Source organism: Rhincodon typus, chromosome 31 (assembly GCF_021869965.1).
Source record: "Rhincodon typus isolate 14 chromosome 31, sRhiTyp1.1, whole genome shotgun sequence".
Classification (NCBI taxonomy): Eukaryota; Metazoa; Chordata; class Chondrichthyes; order Orectolobiformes; family Rhincodontidae; genus Rhincodon; species Rhincodon typus.
In genome coordinates, this window is record NC_063362.1 from 19,637,306 (window position 1) to 19,659,955 (window position 22,650).

General features: G+C 41.8%; 1 protein-coding gene across 4 annotated transcripts in view; it reads right to left on the reverse strand.

Moving 5' to 3' along the window:
• Nucleotides 1–3,183: 3,183 nt before the first annotated feature.
• c1qtnf12 (C1q and TNF related 12) overlaps nucleotides 3,184–22,650 on the reverse strand; it is a 73,064-nt gene continuing 53,597 nt past the window's right edge. For all 4 annotated transcript variants that reach the window (XM_048615127.1, XM_048615126.1, XM_048615125.1 and 1 more), the window contains 3 exons: nucleotides 21,859–21,949; nucleotides 13,055–13,133; nucleotides 3,184–3,723 (listed from right to left, as the gene is read on the reverse strand). In XM_048615127.1, coding sequence (XP_048471084.1) covers nucleotides 3,625–3,723; nucleotides 13,055–13,133; nucleotides 21,859–21,949 — 269 coding nt within the window. In that variant the 3' untranslated portion in view covers nucleotides 3,184–3,624. The remainder of the gene's footprint in view (nucleotides 3,724–13,054; nucleotides 13,134–21,858; nucleotides 21,950–22,650) is intronic.

Here is a 22,650-nt window from a genome sequence, read left to right on the forward strand (position 1 = left end):
CCCTATTTATTTCAGAACCCCCTCCCCCTCCCCCACTTCTGAAGAAGGGTCTAGGCCCGAAACGTCAGCTTTCCTGCTCCTCTGATGCTGCTTGGCCTGTTGTGTTCATCCAGCTCTACACCTTGTTATCTCAGATTCTCCAGCATCTGCAGTTCCTACTATCTCCTTTCACATTGATATTGGAGCTACCATCTAAATACAACTTGAAACTGGCATCAGAGTTTAACATTGACCATGACAGAGTGAGTTTCAATCTACCTCACTTTTAAGTCATGTCACACCTGATGTACACTCTGTAAGCTCCCATTACAGGGCCAACACTAAACCTGTTCATGTTAATGGACTACCTGGCTCATTGCAGATTATCTCAAAGCAAAACGATTTTTGCTGGAGGGGCAACACCAACTTGTTTACAGGAAATAAATGAACTATTTTCCTCCTGGCAGGTCACTAGGAATCCTTTTTGGCACAACCAAAGAAAGATGTTTCAAATATTGCGTCAGATCCATATCCTGCAAACAGGCTTTTGCATGGCTCAGGGAAGAATTAAAATATTGAAAAATGGACTTTACATTACAGTCAAGAGTTGGGTGACAGAATGTAGCTGCGAGGAGCAGCCAATCAAAAATAAAGTCCTGATTTTAAATAAACCATGAACGGAACTGCTTTGGATCATATGTCCACTGTACATCCTATAAGACCATCAGACAAAGGACCAGAAGTAGACCATTCAGCCCATCGAGCCTGCTCTGCCACTCAATTAGATAACGGCTGATCTGACAATTGTCAACACCACTCTCATGCCTTTTCCTCAAAACCCTTGATTCTCTTACTGATTGAAAATCTATCATGGCCTTGAATATACTTAATGACGCAGCCTCAACAGCCCTCTGTGGTAAAGAATTTCACCAGTTCACTCCTCTCTGAGAAAATAAATTGCTCTTTATGTCTGTTTTGAAAGAGCAACCCTTTGTTGTGAGATTACGACCCTGGTCTTTGACTCTCCTTCAAGGGGAAATAATCTTTTTGCATCTGGCCTCTTAAGAGCCCTAAGTATGTCTCAACAAGGCCACCTCTAATTCTTCTAAAGTCCAATGAGTGTAAACCCAATGTGCTCAAACTCTCCTAATAAGACAGTCCCTCCATTCCCAGGATCAGCCCAGTGAACATTCTCTGGACTGCCTCCAACACCAGTTTATCTTTCTTAGATAAGGAGCCCAAAGCTGTTCATAGTATTTGAGCAGTGGCCTGACTTGTGCCTTGGATAGTTTTAGCAAGACTTCCCTATTTTTATACTCCATTTGTTTTGAAATAAAGGCCAACATTTTATTTGCCTTCCCTATTACCTGCTGAACTTGGACGCTAGCTTTTTGAGATTTTTGCACGAGGATTCCCAAATCTCTCCATGCTACCGCTTTCTCCACTTAAATAATATCCAGCACATATATTTTTCCTGCCAAAGTGCATAGCCTCACATTTTCCCATTTTTTTCTATCTGCCAAGTTTGTGTCTACATACTTAATCTGTCTATATCTCTCTGCAGATTGCCTGTGTCATCCTCAACACATGCCTTCCACTTATTTGTACTTCAGTCATAGACATGGCCAAAGTACATTTACTTTCCTCAACAAATTGTGGCCCTAGGACTGACCCCGGTAGCAATCCACCAGTTACACCTGCCCGATTTTACACTCTAGTTGGCATTCACACTGAACTCTATTTGTAAGCAGAAGAATGGCAAGACTGGGGCTTAGTAAGTGTGACAATATGAAGTTTTGCGCTCAACACTCATTATTTAGTAGCGTCCTATGAGATTTCTCCCACTGAATCAGAGGACACACTGCTTTATTGCTATTAAATTCGTGTATGAGGTTGGATCAATGCAGTAATCCCACCACCCTTTCCTTATTTGCTTGCTAGCTGGCAGTCATTTTAAAAGCAAAATAAAAGTTGCAAAGAATCAAGTGGCAAAGAAATTTCACAGTAAGGAATGGCAGTTATTTCTGAAAGGATGCTATTTATATCAATCACTAAACTATATTAAAAAAAAATTACTGAAATAAAACCGTTGTGAATTCAATTGTAGCTTTCCAAGTATTTTTAAATCCAGGATGCTCTCCAAAGTTCCAATAGTGAGGGGACTGTACCTCTTCTTTCAACTCCTGCTTATGTACAAGATTATATGTTAAGAAACTGCAAGCTATACATGTTCAGAAATGCATTGAATTTAAAGCATAGAAAAGGGTCATTTGATTTAACTGGTCTATACCAGTGTTACTGTGCAACATAAACCTAATAACAGCTCAAACAGCTGGGTGGTAAAGTGATCCAGCTTTTGAGGTCCAAAAGTTTACAAAAAAAGTTAATGAAGGTTTTAGAAAGACCATTCAGTGGGGAACTGTTATGCCATTTTTAATGTTTTATAAAATTTGATTGCAACCTTTAGTATGGATGTTAGTAATTTCAGTTATTAAGAAAAAACTGTGGAATTTGTTTTCAACAAAAATTTTTCAGTAAATGTGATTTTTCAGCGACGATAATATGTTACTTAATTGTGTTTCCATTCAAGAGTGATGTCTTTTAATACTGGAATTCCTATTTGAGTATTGTGTCATCTAATAGCAACACCGGTAACAGCTCCAGGTTGCTTAGTGTTCCATTGCAATTATTTACATAGCAAAGTTTCAATGGGGTACACACATAACACAAGACCTTATATATATGCATAAGTACATGTAATATATCAAAATCTTGCTTCAACAATGCTTGAAATTACACCAGAGTGTCACAGGTCTAAATGTTTTGAATAAAACTTGCTTGCAACTCCACTTCAAAACCTAGGAATTTGCCCCTTGCAGACTCTCAACTCTGTACAGTTACACATCTCATAGCTCATTTCAAATACCAATGTTTGTCGTTAATCAAGTCTCTTTAATCTGGACACTCGCAGTGTAAACCACAATGTTTTTGTTCAAGTCGCAGTGTGTAATGCAGGGTTCCTTGTTTCCTTTCCCAAGTGCAGCATACAGTTCCTGCACAACTGGTAGGCATTCTAGTGAATCCAGAGGTCATACCAGTGACCTAGTGTCCACTGAAACAGCTCAAAATTGCTAGGCAGCAACGAGTTAATAATAAAGCTGCAAAGTACCTTATCACTGAGCATACAATAACGCAGAACCAACATTCCAATATTACAATGATATTTAATCAATAAAATTAATATTATTTTGTTGCTAAAAGGAGCTTTTTAACACCATCAGCAAGACAATAACAGCTTGAATGTGTATCTCCTGTTTAGCCCTTCTACGGTTGCGTCTGTAGGAAATTTAGGTACAATCACTTTAGCATTTTGCAATCCAGTGTTGCAGATGACAATCTGCCACTGAGAGTGGCACTGTGTATTATTTTTGAAGTTCTAACCAAATATGGATTTCTCAAAGACCGATGAAAGAATAATGAGCCAGGATACAAAAGTAGCAATTGTTGAAGGGAAAATCCCACCAGTCTTTCTTCATGTCAACAGTTACTTGAATTATTCCATCTCTGACTTTTTTTTACGAAGAGCAGAATTCTAATGTTAAAGTTGGCATTAAAGTTAGTTTCTTCTAAAGAGAACATGACTTGCTATACACCAACGAATATCCCCATAAAATCTGATCCACTCTGGATAGAAATGGGTGCTCCTGCACCGTTGTCCACAAATATGGAGGTATACTGGCCAGCCTGAAAAACACAGAAGAAAAAAAATTATATAAAGCCAACATAAGGCACAACTTCTGTCATCTGCAAGTGGAAGCAATTTTTTCTGACTGAAACGAATTTGCCTGTTTTCTTTAACTATTCATATTTTAACCACAGGTTAAATTATGCAAGCTTCAGTTAAGGGACATTTCTAATTAAAATGAAGGTAACTGAAAGTGAATGGTATCAAAAACACTAATGGAAGTATAGTTAGAGCACATTGTAATGTTATGCCTGCCTCAGAGACAATCTATGTCCTGAGTTAATGCATTAGAACCTCAACTGTACCTTCAATAATGATCTTGGAAGTTGCATAACTTGCATTGAACTTTTGCTGGTTATTGACACAAAGGGACAATGAGCTATGGTTTGAACTTAGCACAGATTGTTCTTTTCATGATACGAGTGAGGGTCAAGACTATTTGGGATCCTGATCCCACACTTGCTGTCAGAGAACCTGCTTCACAGATCTTCATAAAGGCTGCTAATTCTGTCCCTGGATCATGAAAACAAAATACAAGCTCCTGAAAGTGGACATTCATCTTCTAATAGTGCATCAATATTCTCTAAGCTACTCCGCAATAACGTACCACAAGCCCTTCATGTTTCACATCGGGCATCGGAGCTTGGCTGCAGAGAGTGAATTCCTCAGCTCTTGTAAAACCGGTAGAATTTTCCTAGTGGGAGTTGGTGCATTGAAAAATAAATCACTTTACAGAATAAGGCATCAGTCACCAGCCTGCGTGGAAAATTGGCTCACATTGCAAACATCTCCAGTCCCTGCCAGAAATAACTTGAAGGCACAGAAAATACAGGGTCATGGTGACTTGCACTGCCACTGGCAATAGTAAATTCGTTCTGGAGTCCTTGATCTCCCACATGGCATATCACTGGCACGGCCTTACAGCTTTACCTTAGGTTTTTAAGCAATGCTCCAGTAATTCACAATTATACTCGATGGAGTCACCCTAACAAGCTCCCGATGGACTCAAGCCTTTAACACTGACCAGCCTCTTGATGCAGATTTTATAGTTGGGTAGAATATTCCATGTAAAAATACCTGGGACTTGCTAAATGACTGACCATCTTTACCCAAATGGGCACAGCATGTACACTAACAGCAACGTCACTTATTTCCAGGTTTATAGTCAAGTATTCTTGAGTTCTTTTCCCGGCGATAGGTCCGATCCACAATGCCATCATCTTCATCAGGATAGGGCAACGAGGTTCATCCCAAATCCACCCCAGTCACAACAGGGATCGAATCCCATGCTGTTGGCACAATCTGATCCATACCAGATGTCCAGCCAAGTGGAAGCCTAAACAAGTCTGTGTTGCTGGGCAACTTATGCTTTTCCAGGTATATTGTAGTTTGTAGCTATGGACAGAGGTAGTGGAGGCTCCAATTTCTTTCCAACCAGAGGTACTGAAGGATGGGTGACCCTCACCGGTTAACAAAACTTACAGACCCTAAGTACAAACTTGAGAATTGGCACAATCAATAGTGCACCCAAACATAGCAAGGCCCTTGAATGGGATGTCTGTCTACATGCTTGAGGAAATGACCAGCCTTCAATAATTTTGCAAGGTGTACGGCAGAAAATCCCATTGGCAGAACAGTGCACTGGAGCAAAAGTTCCAACAGCTACAAAGAACCATGTATTTGCCCAAACAGAATGTCTTCAAGATACAATACAGACTGTCTGCTACCCCACGTGTATTTGAAGGGATTGAGAAACCAGGATTTGATGATGTACATGATGTGCCAAAGGCTGGTGAACACATGTCTCAGACTTTCAATCTCATGAAAAACATTAATGCAATCACACTTTCCAAAGTGTTTGCAAAAACTCAAATTATCCGTCCTCAGAAAACTGGTGACGCCTTCATAATTGGCAAAAATTGAATTGCCAATGTACTTCCCCTCTGAATTCTGAAATGTACTCACAGACATGCGTAGCCGGGATAAAACTTACAGAAGCAAAACTTTCAGCATAGAACAGTTCCCCAATTCCATGTGCAAGACTAATAGTTCTGCAACAGAAGTACAGTTAACCTGCCTGGATGTCACAGATGTTCTACACTGCAGATCCTGCTGAAGCACCAATTATGGATCTACCAACTTATCACAGTCAGACATCAGAGACACCCAACAGAAACAGTTCAAAAAACATCTGCAAAACTGAATATGAAAGAAGAACAGAACACTGTGCATGGCACGGTGGCTCAGTGGTCAGCACTACTGCTTCACAACACCAGGGACCCAGGTTTGATTCCAGCCTCGGGTGACTGTCTGTGTGAAGTTTAACATTCTGTGTTTCCTCCCACAGTCTAAAGATGTACAGGTTTAGGTGGACTGGCCATGCTATAGTGTCCAGGGATGTGCAGGCTAGGTGGATTAGCCATGGGAAATGCAGGGTTATAAGAATGGGCTGGGTGTCTGGATGGGATGCTCTTTGGAGGGTCAGTGCGGACTCGATGGGCCAAATGGCTTGCTTCGACACTGAAGGGATTCAATGACTCACTTCACTTACTTTTGATTTAGAGGAGTTAAATCTCAGCTCTCTGCTGTGGACAGAAAAATGTGAGTTCAAGGGAAAAGGCTCATAAACTAGATCAGGTTAAATCCAATCCCGAGAGTACCAGTTTTGAGATGAAGTCCGCTCAGCTCACAAAGAGGAAGAAAAGGGGGAAGGATTATAAGCTTCAGATGAAAAGACTGCCTGTTTACAAGAGGATATGGAGGAACTTGCATATGAAGTCAACCATGCTCAGCAAGAACAGCTATGGAAACATCATCTTGAGCTCAAAGCCGTGCTGGAGAAAATGACACTCATGCAAAAACAGCTGGAGATACACAGCGCACACACACAAAAAAAAACTGCAAACCATTAATGAGAACATTCTTTCAGAAATAAAGACCAGCAATTATGCTCAAGCAGGACATACAGGTATAGGAAGTCAAACAATCACCAAAGCAACAAGTGGAAGAGGTCAAGGGTTCAAAGAAACCAAAAAGTAAAAGGAAGAAGACTGTTGGAGAGACTGTATAGTTATTGGAGCAGGTTATGAAAGAGGAAATATACTGGGTCCAACAGAAGGCTAAAATATTTTGATAAAATTAGAAAAATCCAGGATGTTAGCTTCAAAATGAGCTTTAGGAACAAGACCAACCAGTAACTAATCTGGATGAAAACTTGGCCGTAGTGTGTCAGAATGAGCAAGTTTTGGAACAGCAAAGACAGTCCATGAAAGAAACACTTAATAACACAAACAGGAATGACAGGCAATATCCGTGAGGACTGTGGGCAATCAATGACATAGAATCGTAGAAACATACAAAACAGAAGAGACCATTTGGCCCATCAAATTTGTGCCAACCTATCCACGCTCATCCTACTCATTTCTGGATTGGATCAAATCAGCACTTTACTTACATTACTGAGGCTCGTAGGATCAATTATTATTGTAAATAGTTATGTTTCCTTTGGAGAGGATAACTAAATTTCTTTTTGCCCTTAACAGAGTTTGCCTTTGAGAACTCTATGTACTCTGCGAATACAATGTTGCAACTTTATAACTCGGTTTCATAACTTATACTGTTTTCCTGGATGTGCAACTGATTATTAGATCTCTAAGGTTTTAGAGTATTAGATTATTAGATCATTATTATTAACATGACATAGGGTACCCAACTCCAGATAACTGTACTGCTTCCTGTTGTGACAGGAAATTGGGGGCTGATTGCAATGTTCTATGTAGCCTCTATTACCTGCCATTAACAAGGCTCATAATGGGCTCAATAGGCTGCTCACCTTATGTGAGTTGATGGACTTGGCAAGCTCCAAACCTCCCTTTCCTCCAAAAAGGTCAACAGCAGCAATGATCATCAGGAAACTGACACACTGCCTGGCACTGGTACAGTATTTCTGGGCCCTGTCCAACTCTGTTCAGGACCCTGGCACTGCCCAAGAATCCTGCCCCTTATTTTGAACATGAATTAGTGGGTGTTGCAAGCTGGGATATGGGGTGTGATTTGGAAGGGAGATGCAGACAAAGCATTCATGAATAGCATTTTGAGTGCTTTGATTATGTGCTGTATGACTGTATACGTATCTTTTGCATAAATTCTATTTTATTTTGAGTACTTACTATTTCCATTTGTAATTTATTATGGTAACAGGGCAAACTAAAAGTCAAAATGCGAGATGCAAATTGTTACCTAATAGACATGAAGTGTGCAAGACTGTATCCCTCATCACACACTGACCAACCTTTAAGTTATGCAAGTTATTTTAGGGGATGCAGTGGTGTGGTGGTAATGTGGCTGGATAGTAATCCAGGCTGTTATTCTGAGGCTAAACAGAGAGTGCTGGAGAAACTCAACAAGTCTGGCTTTCATATAACTCCATATCTAAAGCAACTGGTTTATTCTAAACTGCCCCCTGGGTAATTAGGGATGGGCAGATCCACTTCATTGTGAGGGAGGCAGAAATATCCATTCTCCGTGGGTTGGAATGAAAGGTGGGCATTCAGTTGCTGGCACAATGACAGGGAATCCCGCTTCCTGACAGCAAGCAGCAGTAACCAAGCTGAAATTTGTTCACACGTCATGCACACTCATTAAAATGCAACTCTCCCAAAATGAAGTGTTCCTCTGGAATTAAGTATGCAGCAAATGAGAAAGACGTGCCTTCAGATTCAAGACTCAAACATGGCTTGCTGCAATGGAGGTGGCCCCCCCGGCAGTTGCAGTTTCCTCTTACGTGGGGAGTTTTGTTAAGCCGTGAGAGAGGAGGCATTGGTAGTTGAGTTTGGGAAATGGTTGGGAAAGGGGCTTAGCTGACTGAGGGAGCAAGGATGCACACATTGGGATCAGAGGGAGGAAGCTGGATTATAAAGGGAGGTCAGCAGTCCTGAGAGTTCAGGGTAACAGCAAAGCTTGAGGATATAAAGGGAGCATCAAGAATTTTTTATTTTCCTTTATTCATTCACAGGATGAGAATGTTGCTGGCTAGGCCAGCATTTATTGTCCATCCCTAATTGCCCAGAGGCCAGTTATGAGTCAACCACATTGCTTTGGTCTAGAGTCACATGTAAGCCAGACCAGGTAAGGATGGCAGTTTCCTTCCCTAAAGGACATTAGCAAACCAAGAGGGTTTTTCTGACAATTGGCAATGGATTCATGGTCATCATTAGGCTCTTAATTCCAGGTATTTAATGAATTCAATTCCACCATCTGCCGTGGCAGGATTTGAACCAGGCCCTAGAACATTACCTGGTCTCTGGATTAACAGCCCAGCAATAATACCACTAGGCCATCGCCTCCCCATTGAGAGAAAGGCTGGGTGAGGGTAAGGGTAGGGGTAGATTTAGTATGACTCACAACTCTCCTCCCACACCCTGGGTTCACACTCTGGGACCACAGCAATTTCTAAGTCTCAAAATGGTGTCATGGTCGGATAGAGTTTGGGAAGCACTATTCTAATGACCTAAAGGGACCATTTAGAAATTGGGGTGGGTTGGGGGAAGGCGGGGCACAGGAGGCAGGGCTTGGAGGTACCAATAGTTTCATGTACAAAATCTCTTTAAAAGTCTAACATTGCTGAATGGCAGGAAGTGGATGCCTGTCTGGGTGCTCCTTTTCATGCCCCAACCTTTGACTCTGGAGCTGGCCACTTCCTGCTTGTCCCTGGTGCATGATTGGCCAGGGTCCTTGGCTATGAATAACTAACTGGCATGACTTCAAGCAGGAGTGACATGCCATTTCCATTTCTGCCCTCAGAACCCTGCAAAGCAAGAGGAAGATTCTGCCCAACATATTTTTTAAGAATGTACTTAAATGGTCCAAAGGGCCCATGAGGGCAGAATACTGGCATGATGAGGTTTTTACTGCAAACCCATTTGCGAAGCTTTATATTTGGGACTGGGGTGGAAGAAGAGATCAAGTAGATCAGATTGCATCCATTGGTCGACTCTCACAATGACATGTAAAAGCTCATCAACCTGTTACTGACTGGCATGGAACTGGTTGGACACTGAGTCACTTGTCAGAAAGTTACAGAGACAAAGTGTCTGCTACAAAGATGTGCAAAGAAACCTGCATCATGATACCAGGATGTGAGTGGCTGTTATAGTCTGCTTTTGTCTGACATCTGTGCTCCCTCCAGTTTTGCAAAGGTCAAAATGCACACTGAAAATTATAGCAGCCTTTGTAGTCTCTCCTAGCACTTTCATCCCCACCTTCTTTTCATGTCTTAGAGGTGAAAAAATGTTAATAAAATGTGTGTTAAAGTCAAAGGATACCTTAACCAAGTTAGCAAATGCACGTGATTTTGTAAAATTGCCAGAAAGCCTGATGTGACTGCATGTTATCCCCTCAGAATACTCAATGGACCTATTACAGGTGATGTGAAACAATACTGGCTGACTGGGAAATCACAACCCTTTATGGATTCTCTAAACTGAGTGCCAGACTAATGTTCGTACTATAAATTGTGTCGAAGCAATCCTTAGAAAGTGATGAGGAGTACTAAGTTCTCTTCATTTCGCTGAGGATAATTGTCAAATTCCATTCAGTACTAAAGCTCATTTGCACTCATTCAAGGTTACCGATGTTTCAGGATAAAAAATGCAGTCATTTCACAGCAGCTAATGGCTTCCAGCTCAATGTGAGCTGATTTACAGAGATTACTTGTCAAGGTCGAAACCACAATTGTGATGATGATTTTACCTTGATCCACTGTATGGGTTACAAGATCCGGAAATCTGATCTAGACAATGTACATGTACTTTCCCATCAGTGTTTTATGGGCCCTCAGTTAATACCATCATGTTTCAAAATAGTATTATGTCATTGTTTGATTTGTTGGTACTTGATTGGCAAATTCCTCAGGCAATCCAAAGCTAAGGAGGAGGTGATGGCCTAGTGGTATTATCGCCGGACTGTTAATTCAGAGACCCAGGTAATGTTCTGGGGACCTGGGTTTGAATCCTGCCATGGCAGATGGTGGAATTTGAATTCAATTAAAAATTTGGAATTAAGAGTCAAATGATAACCATGTTGATTGTCAGAAAAGGCTATTTGGTTCCCTAATATCTCTTAGGGAAGGAAACTGCCATCCTTACTGGGTCTGACCTACATATGACTCCAGACACACAATGGGATCTGGGCAATTAGGGGTGGACACTAAATAGTGGCCTAGCTAGAGATGCTTTCATCCCATGAATGAATAATTTTTAAAAAATTAAAGGATCCACGGCAAAGTGGATAAAAGGTGAATTTTCCACTGCAGTCATAAACTGTTCCCAGCTTTTCAAACAATTTTGAAAATTCAGACGCACAAATGTAACTACAATTATCTGGAGCAATTTTCTCATTCTCCAGCCTCTGTTGACTGCCTTTGCAGTCTTTGAATGCAAAATTCATAACTGTTGCAAACTTTCTTCTACCTTATTGTTTGATGCGTTTGTCATTTCCAAATATGGATCTTGTGAGACTGCTGTCTCTCTCAGCCAGCAATTTAAATGGAAAATTTATTAACACAAATGAAATAAATTTGAACAGTAAAGATAAGCAAAATCCAATTTCTGAAAATGCTTTTTGGGCTTAATTTTTAATCAGTGTAGTTAAAATAGTCACTTTGGATTCGAAAAATTATGAGAAATTAACAACTGTGAAGGAGCAAAGAACGTACACGTCCTAAAATCATTAGAGAATTAGTGCAGAGGTACATAAGGTAATCAAAATCTAACCAAATATTTGCTGTTTCCTGGCATGAAGGAATTGATTTATCTATAACAGCTAAATAGGTTCAGAAGAATGAGGGGTGATCTTATTGAAACATACAAACTCCTGAGAAGGCTTGACAAAGTAGACATTGATATGAGGTTTCCATAATGGGGAATCTTGAACTAGGGGATAGTTCAGCAAATAAGGGGACACTCATTTAATACTGAGATGTGAAGGAATGTCTTCTCTCAGAGGGTAGTAAATGTCTGCAACTCTCTACTCCATAGAGTTGCGGAGGCTAGATCAATGAAAGTATTTAAGAAGGACGTGAGGCTTTGAAATATCAGGGAGTTGAGGGATATGGACTAGCTGGTACAAAAGAAGAGTTGAAGTTTGGACAGATCACCTTGTTGAATGGAGATCAGGCTTTGCGGCCTAATCCTATTTCTTATGTTTATGTCAGAGGACCTGAAATGCAAAGAGGAGGAATTTATGCCACAGTTTCTGAAGATCTCGGTCAGACACTGATCGGAACCAGAGTGTTCCATTTTGGTCATCACACTTCAGGAAGAGTTATACTGGCCTTGCACAGGGAGCAGTGACGCTGCTCAGAATTACCACAGGAATTAAAGGGTTTAAAAATGAGGTTGGATTCCATAAACCTGGCTCCTACTAACTGGACGTTCAAAAATTGAGAGGTTGCTCCGATTGACATGTCTAACATGATGGAAGAACACAGTTTGGGAACGGGAGAGTCTATGTCCCACAGTGGCAGAACAAGAGAGCGCAATCTCAACATTGTAGCTAGGACATTAAGGAAGTAAATTAGGAAATACTTTTTTCACACAAGTGTACAAGAAGTCTGGAATTCTCTCCATGAAAGATAGAACAATTAAAAATTTCAAGACCAAGATACCAAATTTTGATTAGGTAGAAGTATTACAGGAATTGGCAGGCAAATCGAATTGAAGTACAGATCAGCCACAACTTAATTGACTCATGATTCAAGTTCAATCGGTTGACTGGCCTCTCCTGTTTCGTTGATCCATTTAAAAATATTCACACAACAAAATATTTCCAATACGTAATTTCTGTTAATTATTCCACACATTGTACAGCTTCCCCAGTACCTCTTTCTACTGTTGGCAATTTAAATGTGCTGCTTTGCAACATTTTCAAAAACCTTACTTTGTATAGATTTTGTAAAATTTCTTGCCTTTATTCCTTAGGCTTCCTTGGATTGGTAGTCATACACATTTAACTAAACCAACAAAGAGATCCACATTGGTTCCCACTCACGACACCCCACAACAAGGTACAACATTTGCATGGAAAGGTGGTTTAAACATCTCAGGGCATGCAGTGCTTAACCTTTCACATCAAACCAGCATTACTGTCCAGTGATTCATTACTGAAATAGCCTGCCTATTACAATGGTCAAGGGGCCAATTTTTTTCATTTCGAAACAATCAAAAATATTTTTGCTGTGAATTTGAAGCAGGCTTGAGGGAATGGAACCACTAAATTGTAGCGTGTATAATCATTTCTGTGAAGCTCAGAGTGTTGCTGATGTCTACTAACCTGTAGCTGAAGGAGCCCATGCACATAGACTGTGAATATTTTGCTGTTGCTCTCCAGCCCAACTATAACTTCAAGGGAACTGAAGGGAAACAGTGGGTAAAAGATCAACTCAATATACAATTAAAAGTAGACAAAAATAGAAAGAAGTAGATCAGTACACACACAACTATAACTTCCACTGACCTTAAAACATAAACAGATATACTGTTACTCGAGTTTTTAAAATATTTCATAAATGTGGGGAGATCTAACGAACAGACAGAAATTTGGCAAGGAAGTAATAAAGTAGACAGTCTTTAAGAAATAAGGGCAAGCATCTGTGCACAATATTATCTCCATTGCGTACTCAAAAGGTCTATGCCCATAGGCCCTGGTATATGGACAATATTCAGATTTGGCCTGGAAAATAAGTTTCATGCCGTACAAGTGCCAGGCAATAACCTAAAGAGAATTTAACCTGAAACAAAAACAGAAATTGTTGGAGAAATTCAGCAAGTCTGGCAGCATCTTTGGGGTGAAAACATTTTGACATTTTGAGTCCAATGACCCTTCTTCAGAACTCAGCTTTCTGATGAAGAGTCACTGATTTTGAAATATTAACTCTGCTTTCTTCCTACAGGTGCTGCCAGACCTGTTGAGTTTCTATTTTGGTTTCAGATCTCCAGTGTCCACAGCTCTTTGTTTCACTTTAGAGAGTTTAACCTGCTCCTCTTGATTTCCCAGTGGCATCACCATCACTGAATCCCCCCACTATTAACACCTGGGGAGTGACCATTGAGCAGAAAATGAACTGCACCAACCATATAGATCCTGTGGCCACAGAAGTAGATCAGAGACTGGGAATTATGAAGCAAGTAACTCACCTCCTGTCTCACCAATGCCTGTCCATCATCTACAAGGCACAAGTGTGATAGATCATGCTCCATTTGACTGCATGAGTAAAATGGCTGTCAAAAGGCTTGACACAGTTAAGGACAAAGCAACCTGCTGATTGGCACCGCATCCAACCCCTCCCCTACTGACACACAGTGTGTAGCAGAGACATGATACACTGCACTAAGGTACCTTCGCCAACACCTTCCAAGCCTGCAACCTCTACCACCCAGAAGGACAAGAGCAGCAGATACATGGGAATACCACCCCTCACAGGTTCCTGTTTGAGTCACACATGGAATATACTGCCATTCCTTCATTGTCACGGATGAAAATCCTGGAATACACTTCCTAACAGCACTCTGGGTGACTCTGCTCGCCATCAGCAGTTCAAGGCTGTAGCTCAATGCCACCTTCTCTAAAACAATTAGGGATGGGCAACAAATGTTGCCTTAGCCAGCAAAGCCCACAACGTGGAACACAACATGTCAGTGTCTACAGACACTATAAAGGTCAGATTCCTGTCTAGTTATATGTTAAACTTTTGATGTTCAAAACAAAAAAGAAAGATTAATTCACGTTTTTTAAGTGACTCGCTTCAGAGCTGTTCCCTACAAAATGCAAAAACTGAAGACAGACTTTTTTTCTGTAACCCGATTACCCAATAGGTAAGTGTGGTATTTTTGAAGAATTTTTGAAATTTTTTCTTGTGTGTCAAAGCAACCATTGGGCTAAAGTTTTACCATTAGCTATTTATGAAGACAGAATAAAACAGGCATCTCATATTGGCTAACATGCGTAGGTTGACTGCTGCTATTGTAGCATTTGGATAGAGACCCATCGAACAGGTCATGTGTAGTGTCTGGTACAGGCTCATGAATTGAAACTATTCAATTTGAATAAAAGCATCTTGTGAGGCTGCCCACAGTTTCTCCCTGTTTAACAGATATATTTTCAGGGCAAATGTCATTTTGAATCCTGTGAATGGTTGGTCAGCAAACATAACTCAGAGAAGTACAGTTTTTTAAAAAAATTCCTTTGTACTGGGATATCTTCAAAGAAACTGGGAACTATATTCTGTACTGCGACTAAACAGCAAGAAGTCTCGAGTCATCAAGGGGACATCAACAATTCAGAAAACTCTGTGGTGAACACCCACATGTTGAAAGTTAGATTAATGATGAGGGTTCATTTCAAAGAAATGGCTTTGTTATTTGACATTTTGAGAGCAGTGAATTTGGGAATTGTTCTAAATATATATCGCATATATCTTGCACTCTTCATTTCCTGTTAATTCTTCAATGGATCTAAGCATAGTGTGCACACTCTACTGATGCAATGTGTAATCTTCAACCTACTGCAGAGAATGAGAAGATTACTTGACGGCACATGATATATTATAGATAGCCAGAGCGGAGTATTGAGCATACAAAGTAAAGTATGTGTTAAGCAACAGCAATTAACACCTTCAGAGAAAGTAAGAACTGCCGATGCTGGAGTCAGGGATAACACAGTGTGGAGCTGGAGGAACACAGCAGGCCAGGCAGCATCAGAGGAGCAGGAAAGTTGACGTTTCGGGTCAGGACCCTTCTTCAGAAATGGGGAAGGGGGAAGGGAGCTCAGAAATAAATAGAGAGGCGGGGTGGGGCTGGGGAAGGTAGGTGGGATGGTGATAGGTAAGTGCAGGTAGGGAAGTGATGGGGATTGGTCAGTGGGGTGGAAGGGACGGATAGGTGGGAGAGTAGACAGACAGGTCAAGGAGGCAGGGATGAGAGGGAGGGATGGTCATGGGATGAGGCCGGAGGTGGGGAGATTTTGAAACTGATAAAATCCACATTGAGACCATTGCATTGTAGGCTCCTGAGGTGGAATATGAGGTGCTGCTCCTCCAGTTTCCAGGTGGCGTCATTGTGACACTGGAGGAGGCCCAGGATGGACATGTCACCCAGGGAGTGGGAGGGGGAGTTGAAATGGTTCGCGACCGGAAGGTGTTGTCGTTTGTTGCGAACAGAGCACAGGTACTCTACAAAGCGGTCTCCGAGCCTCCCCTTGGTATCACCGATGTAGAGGAGGTCACATCGGCAGCAGCGGATGTAATAGGCCACATTGACGGATGTGCAGGTGAACTTCTGTCTGATGTGGAAGGTTTGTTTGGTGGCTTGGATGGAGGGGAGGGGGGAGGTGTAGGGACAGGTGTAGCACTTCCTGCCGTTGCAGGGAAAGGTGCCGGGGGTGGCGGGGTTAGTGGGGAGTGTGGAGTGGACGAGGGAGTCGCGGAGAGAGCGGTCTCTATGAAAGGCAGATGGGGTGAGGAGGGAAATATCTCTTTGGTTGTGGGGTTGGATTGTAGGTGGTGGAAGTGGCGGATAATGATATGTTGGACATGGAGGTTAGTGGTTGTTGTTTTTGGGCATTTGTGAGAGAATTGGCTGTAATGTTTCCTCAACAGAGATTACACTTCAAGAGTAGCTCATTGGCTCCAAAGTCCTTTAGGATGTCTCAAGGTCACAAAACGGTATAGTATAAAAACACAACCTCACCTTTTCATTCTCTTAAAGCATGAGACAGAGCTGACAGAATGTGACTGACGAGTTAGATAGCTCAGACAAACTATTAGCCCCTTCTAACTGCTTAAAAATAATAGCTTGGATATGGTATTGCGCCTGGTTTCCTCAGACTCTTCGGAAAAAGAGGAGGATTGAACAGAAAGAGACAAGACTTTCCATTACGTTTACAACATAATCTAAAAATGATTATGTACGAATTACTTTGGAGCACATGTGATGAAGGTGAACTAGGCAGCCATGTTACAAAAATGAGATGCCACAAGCAGCAATTATCCCCCTTTGGTGACAATCAAGGGAGGAATGTTCACAAGAATGCTCCCTGTGGGGTTTCACCTATTGCCACAGGAGTTTTATAATGTTCGACAAAACAGCAATGTTTAACATCAAGGCAGTGTTTAATGTAACTCTCTCTCACCACTCCAGGGACATCAGCCTTGCTTATTGGGAGGGTTGATGGGAAATCACAGTACGTTTTTTGCTCCTGTAACAAAATGGCAGGGTTTTTAGGCCTCAGTTTGACATGGTGGCTGTAGCTTTAACTCCAGTCACAATGCCAAGGGATGTTGAAGAGCTAGCAGCAATCAGATAGTTGCACCAGGCTGAACCCAATACAAAAGTTTCAACTTTTTAACAACAGGGGAGGTTGATCTCCTCATTTTCTTACACAAGGATTCAGGAGGGCTAAAAAGTGGCCAGGAAATGTCCTTGGCAACTAGGATTAGGGAGAATCCCAAGGCATTTTATATGTACATTAGTAATAAGAGGGTAGCTAGGGAAAGGGTAGGTCCACTCAAGGACAAAGGAGGGAATTTATGCAGGGAGCCAGAGGAAGTGGGTAAGGTTCCTAATGAGTCCTTCGCATCACTATTCATCAAGGAGAAGGGTACAGATGACACTAAGTTCAGGGAGGGTATGTTAATATTCCAGGGCTTGTCGATATTAAAAAGGAGGTGGTGTTGGGAGTCTTGAAAACATTAAGGTAGATAAGACCCCAGGGCCTGATGGAATCTATCCCAGGATACTGAGGGAGGCAAGGGAGGAGTTTGCTGGGGCCTTGACAGGCCATCTCTATAGCCGCAAGTGAGGTCCCAGAAATTTGGGGAATAGCCAACGTTGTTACTTTCTTTAAGATGGGCACCAGGATAAAGCAGGAAAGTATAGGCTGGTAAGTCTTACATCAGTGGCAAGGAAAATACTGGAGAAGATTCTTAGCGACAGGGTTTACTCACATTTGGAAAAGGATGGATTTATTAGGGACAGTCAGCATGGCTTTGTGTGGGGGAGGTCCTGTCTCAGAAATTTGGTTGACTTTTTTGAGGAAATGACAAAGATGATTGATGATGTTGGTGCAGTGGATATTGTCTACATGGACTTTACCAAAGCATTTGACAAGGTCCCTCATGATAGAATAAACTGCATGGGATCTACAGTAAGTTGGTAAATTTAATACAAAATTGGCTTGGTCATAGAAGACAGAGGGTAGTTGTGGAGGGGTGCTTTTCTGACTGGAGGTCTGCGACCAGTGTTTATCTACAAGGACCTCTGTTGTTTGTAATATAAATAAATGATTTGGATGAAGATATAGGTGGTCTGATTAATAAGTGTGCAGATGAGACGAGAACTGGTGAAGCTGTGTAGTGAGGAAGGATGTCAAAGTATGCAGCAGGAAATAACAACATGGGTATGGCGTTGTTATAAATCAAATGGAAAGCCGGGCACAGAAATGATAGATGGAGTTTACAAGTACGAGATGATGCATTTTGGGAGGTCAAACACAAGACGAAAGTATTTAGTACATGGCAGGACCCTTAGGAGCACTGATATACAGAGGGATCTTGGGGTGAACGTCCGTTGTTCCCTGAAATTGGTAACACAAGTGGATAAGGAGGATAAGGTGGTAAAGAAGGTGTATGACATGCTTGCCTTCATTGGTAAGGGCATTGAGTATAAAAGTTGACGAGTCATGTTGTAGCTGTATAAAGCTTTAGCTAGGCTGCATTTGGAGCACTGTGTGCAGTTCTGGTTGCCACACTATAGGAAGGATGTGGAGGCTTTGGAGATGGTGCAGAAGAGGTTTACCAGAATGTTGACTGGATTACAGTGTATTTCCTATAAGGAGAGGTTGGACAAACTTGGATTGTTTTCACTGGAGTGTCAGAGGCTGAGGAAGTATATGGAAGTATACATAGAAGTATATAAAATTATGAAGGGTCTGGATAGTTGGAGTCTTTTTTCCCAGGATGGACTTTTCAAATACTAGGGGGCGTAGGTTTAACGTGAGAAGGGAAAAGTTTAAATGAGATGTGTAAGGAAAGATTTCACACAGAGGGTTGTCAGTGCTTGGAATGTGCTGCCAGGGGAGGTGGTAGAAGTAGATACAATAGCAACATTTAAGAGACAGACACATGAATGGGCTGGGAATAGGTATGGACCATGTGCAGGCAAATAAGATTAGTTTAGAATAGCATCATGGTTGGCACAGACATGTTGGGCCAAAGGGCCTATTCCTGTGCTATACGGTTCTATGTACTGTGTCAGAACAAAAGCAAACTGCATTATTTGTTCAGTTAGATGTACAACGGCCAGTCAATTTGGAATATGTCAGTTATTCAAGTCTAGGAATTCCCATCAACTGCTTTGGGAAATATTTAAAGAGCTGAAGCTGTTGAATCTTGGAAGTTGGGTTCAGGGAAAGATTTCCCATTTGGGCCTGGCAGTAATCCCATAGAAATGTTTATCTGTCAGAATCCCATGCCCTTTCAGTGGATCCTGTTCAGCCCTGGTTAACGGCTTGGAATTTCTGAGGGAATAGTTGAAGCCAGAATGAGTTCCTGTAATGGTAGAAATATCAGGGGAGAAGTGATGGAATAGTGGTTCAGATGACAGGATTCCACCACACAACTTATTTATGCCCTTATTTGTCTTATGAATTAGCGTAAAAATTTAAACTTAAAACAAGATCCAACATTATGGCTGTTCTGAGGAAGGATCACCGGACCCAAAACATTAACTCTGTTTTCCCCTTCACAGATGCTGCCAGACATGCTGAGCTTTTCCAGCAACTTTGTTTTTGTTCCAAAATTTTGGCATTTAGCCAAAGTGGGAAGGTTTAGGAATTGACGGAGTGGCTTCTTGGGCACATTAGTAATCAGTTAACTTAGATATCAAAACTACAAAGATACTTTTAAAATAACAGTTTGGGACTCTGTGATCTAACACCTGAAGGCTAATAAACCTAGAATAATGAGGCCAGGAAAGACCAAAATCAGGAGTTGTTACAAGGGAAATCTAATTAAAAGCAAAATACTGCGAATTCGGGAAGCCTGAAATAAAGACAGAAAATGCTGGAAAAACTGGGCAGGTCTGACAACTATCTTGGGAGATGGTGGTGTGCTGAAGTGGCAGGCATCTGGAAGCTCAGGGTTTCTTTGACAGACAGAAAGCTTTTTACATGGTAAAAAGCAGTCGCCCAGTCTGCGCTTCGTCTCTCCGATGTACAGCAGACCACACTGTGAGCAGCAAATACAGGAGACTACATTGTGTGCACTTCACTCACTTCAACACCTCACTGTGTTCCCTGGCCAACATCTCTTGTCTCAGGCTTGCTACAGTGCTCCAGCAAAGCTCAGCACAAGCTGAAAGAGCAGCACCTCGTTTACTGCTTGGGAACCTTGCAGCCTTTGGGACTCACTTCTGAGTTTAATAATTTTCAGGCCTGAGCACCTTCTCCCATGTCCTTATCCCAACCCCAACCCACCAGGCCTTGTCATTACATGGGCTGCTACCACAACTGTCCCATTGTCAGTTACTTATGGTCTTCATTAGCAGCTAATGATTCTTCCACGCTGACCTTTACCCAATCCTTTGTCATTCCAACTGTTTCTCTTTCTCTCTGGGCACCATCTCCACCTATTGTTTACTGCTCCGCCACCTCCCCCTACCCTATCTTCAGCATATATATGAACCTTTTCCTAGCTATGATCAATTCTGAAGAAGGGTCACTGGACCTGAAATGTTAACTCTGCTTTCTCTCCACAGATGATGCCAGACCTGCTGAATTTCTCCAGCAATTTCTGTTTTTGTTTCTGATATCCAGCATCCACAGTTCTTTTGTGTTTTTTTTTTGTTTAAGGACATTGTAAGCCCTGCTGGGATAACCAGAACTTTCCAATTTCAGGTTTTATATCCCTTCTGCCCCTGTGTATTAATTGTGTTTAATTGTATGCAAGTTCTGGGCATTAACTGAGCCTCAAGGGTTTATGGTTATAATCTAAGCTCCTAGAAATGAATATAAACAGTTGTAAAGATTCAATGACAAAAGAAGTAGGAGCAGGAGTAGATTGTTTGGCACCTCAAGACTGCTCTATCAATCACTCCCAGCACTGGTCTTAACTCTACCTCGCACCCACTCCCTGTGTCCCTGGTTTTCCTGAAAGAACAAAACTCTATCTCAGCTTCAATATATTCAGCAATGGGACATCCAGAAACTCCTGGAGTACAGAGTTCCAAAGATCATAGCCCTCTGAGGGAGGAAATTTCTCCTCCACTCAGTAATACACTCACTCACTCACTTCCAGATTCCCAAAGCCTGTTCACCATCGATAAGGCACAAGTCAGGAATGTGATGGAATACTCTTTTATTTGGGGTGGCATGCTGGCTCAGTGGTTAATGCTGCTGCCTCACAGTGCCAGGTTTTCTGGTTCAATTCCACCCTCAGGTGACTCTCTGTGTGGCGTTTGCACATTCTCCCCGTGACTGTGTGGGTTTCTTCCGGGTGCTCCAGTTTGTTCCCACAGTTCCAAAGGTGTGCAGGTTAGGCGGATTGCCCATAGTGTTCAGGGATGTGCGGGTTAGGTGGATTAGCCATGGTAAAAACCCCATATGGGGTTATGGGTGGGAGGCTCTTTGGAGGGTCAGTGCAGACTCAATGGGCTGAGTGGCTTCTTTCTGCCCTATAGGGATTCTAATAAAAGAGCATCCTCTTATCCTGAGACTGTGTCCCTAGGTTACAGATATTCCAGCCAGGGGCAACAACCCCTCAGTGCCTGCCTTGTCACGCTCCTTCAAAATCTTCAATAAGATCACTTCTCATTCTTCTAAATTCCAGACAATACAGACCCATTTGCTCAGCTTCCCATCACAGGACAATCTGCCAGTTCTATCCTTCCCCAGCTGACCTTCTGGAAAACAGTGCCTTCAAAACCTGTCTCCTAATGTTCCTTTTACATTAAATACCTTCAGGAGAATGAACTTGATTCTGTTAGTCAATCTGTACATATTGCAAAAGAAACCTTGCCAAGAATTAAGACAGTGCAGAAGCTAATAGCTGGCAGACTGTAATCAAACTGAGCTTGAGTGCTTACGTATTCCGTTGGCAGAGGGACTCGATGCAAATGAGCACTCGGACATTATCCCTTGGACGAAGTGGTCCTTTGCTCTTCATTTCACTGTGATCTAGGGTAGTAGGAAGGAAAAATCCATGAGCAATGAAGATCACTTCAAATTAGCTACAATATAAATAAGAAGATACTTTGAATTTTGTTTTTTCTTAATGAAAATGGAACAGCTCAGTAGCTCAATTTGAAGAACATGTTTCCTGCTCTCTTTCAATTTGCAAAGGAAGAAATCACAATATAAACATCTCTTGCTTGATCTAAACTAGTGGTAGGAGACTACGAGTCTCCTGCAATTATCTTTCATTAACATTGTCAACCAGATTCCATTAGACGCTGTCTCTATCCTGCAGACTAGCACTCTGCTCCAAGATCTCTATCAGTGTTCTTCAATGGTAGGGAATAAAGAAAACAATGCAGGGGAGGGACTCACCCTCTGATTTTCTCTTTCCTTGAAGGAATTTGCCTTGTCTTTGCCTGATACCTGCTCGTGACAGCCAAACGAGCCCTGAGGACCTGACTCACGCAACATCTTAACTCAAGCACTTGCTCCCATTCACAGAAACAAATATCATCCAACCACTTGCTCTCTCAAAAGTCGATTTAATTCACCCCTTTATACTTTCCTACACTGTCTGCCTTTCTGGCTGTCCATTCTAGATGTTCACTACTGTATGTCAGTCAAATCTTCACTGGAATTTGCAGCTTTCCTCTTCAGTCAGTGTCCCCTGTTCTGGATCTTGAAGCAACCCAGGAGCTTTA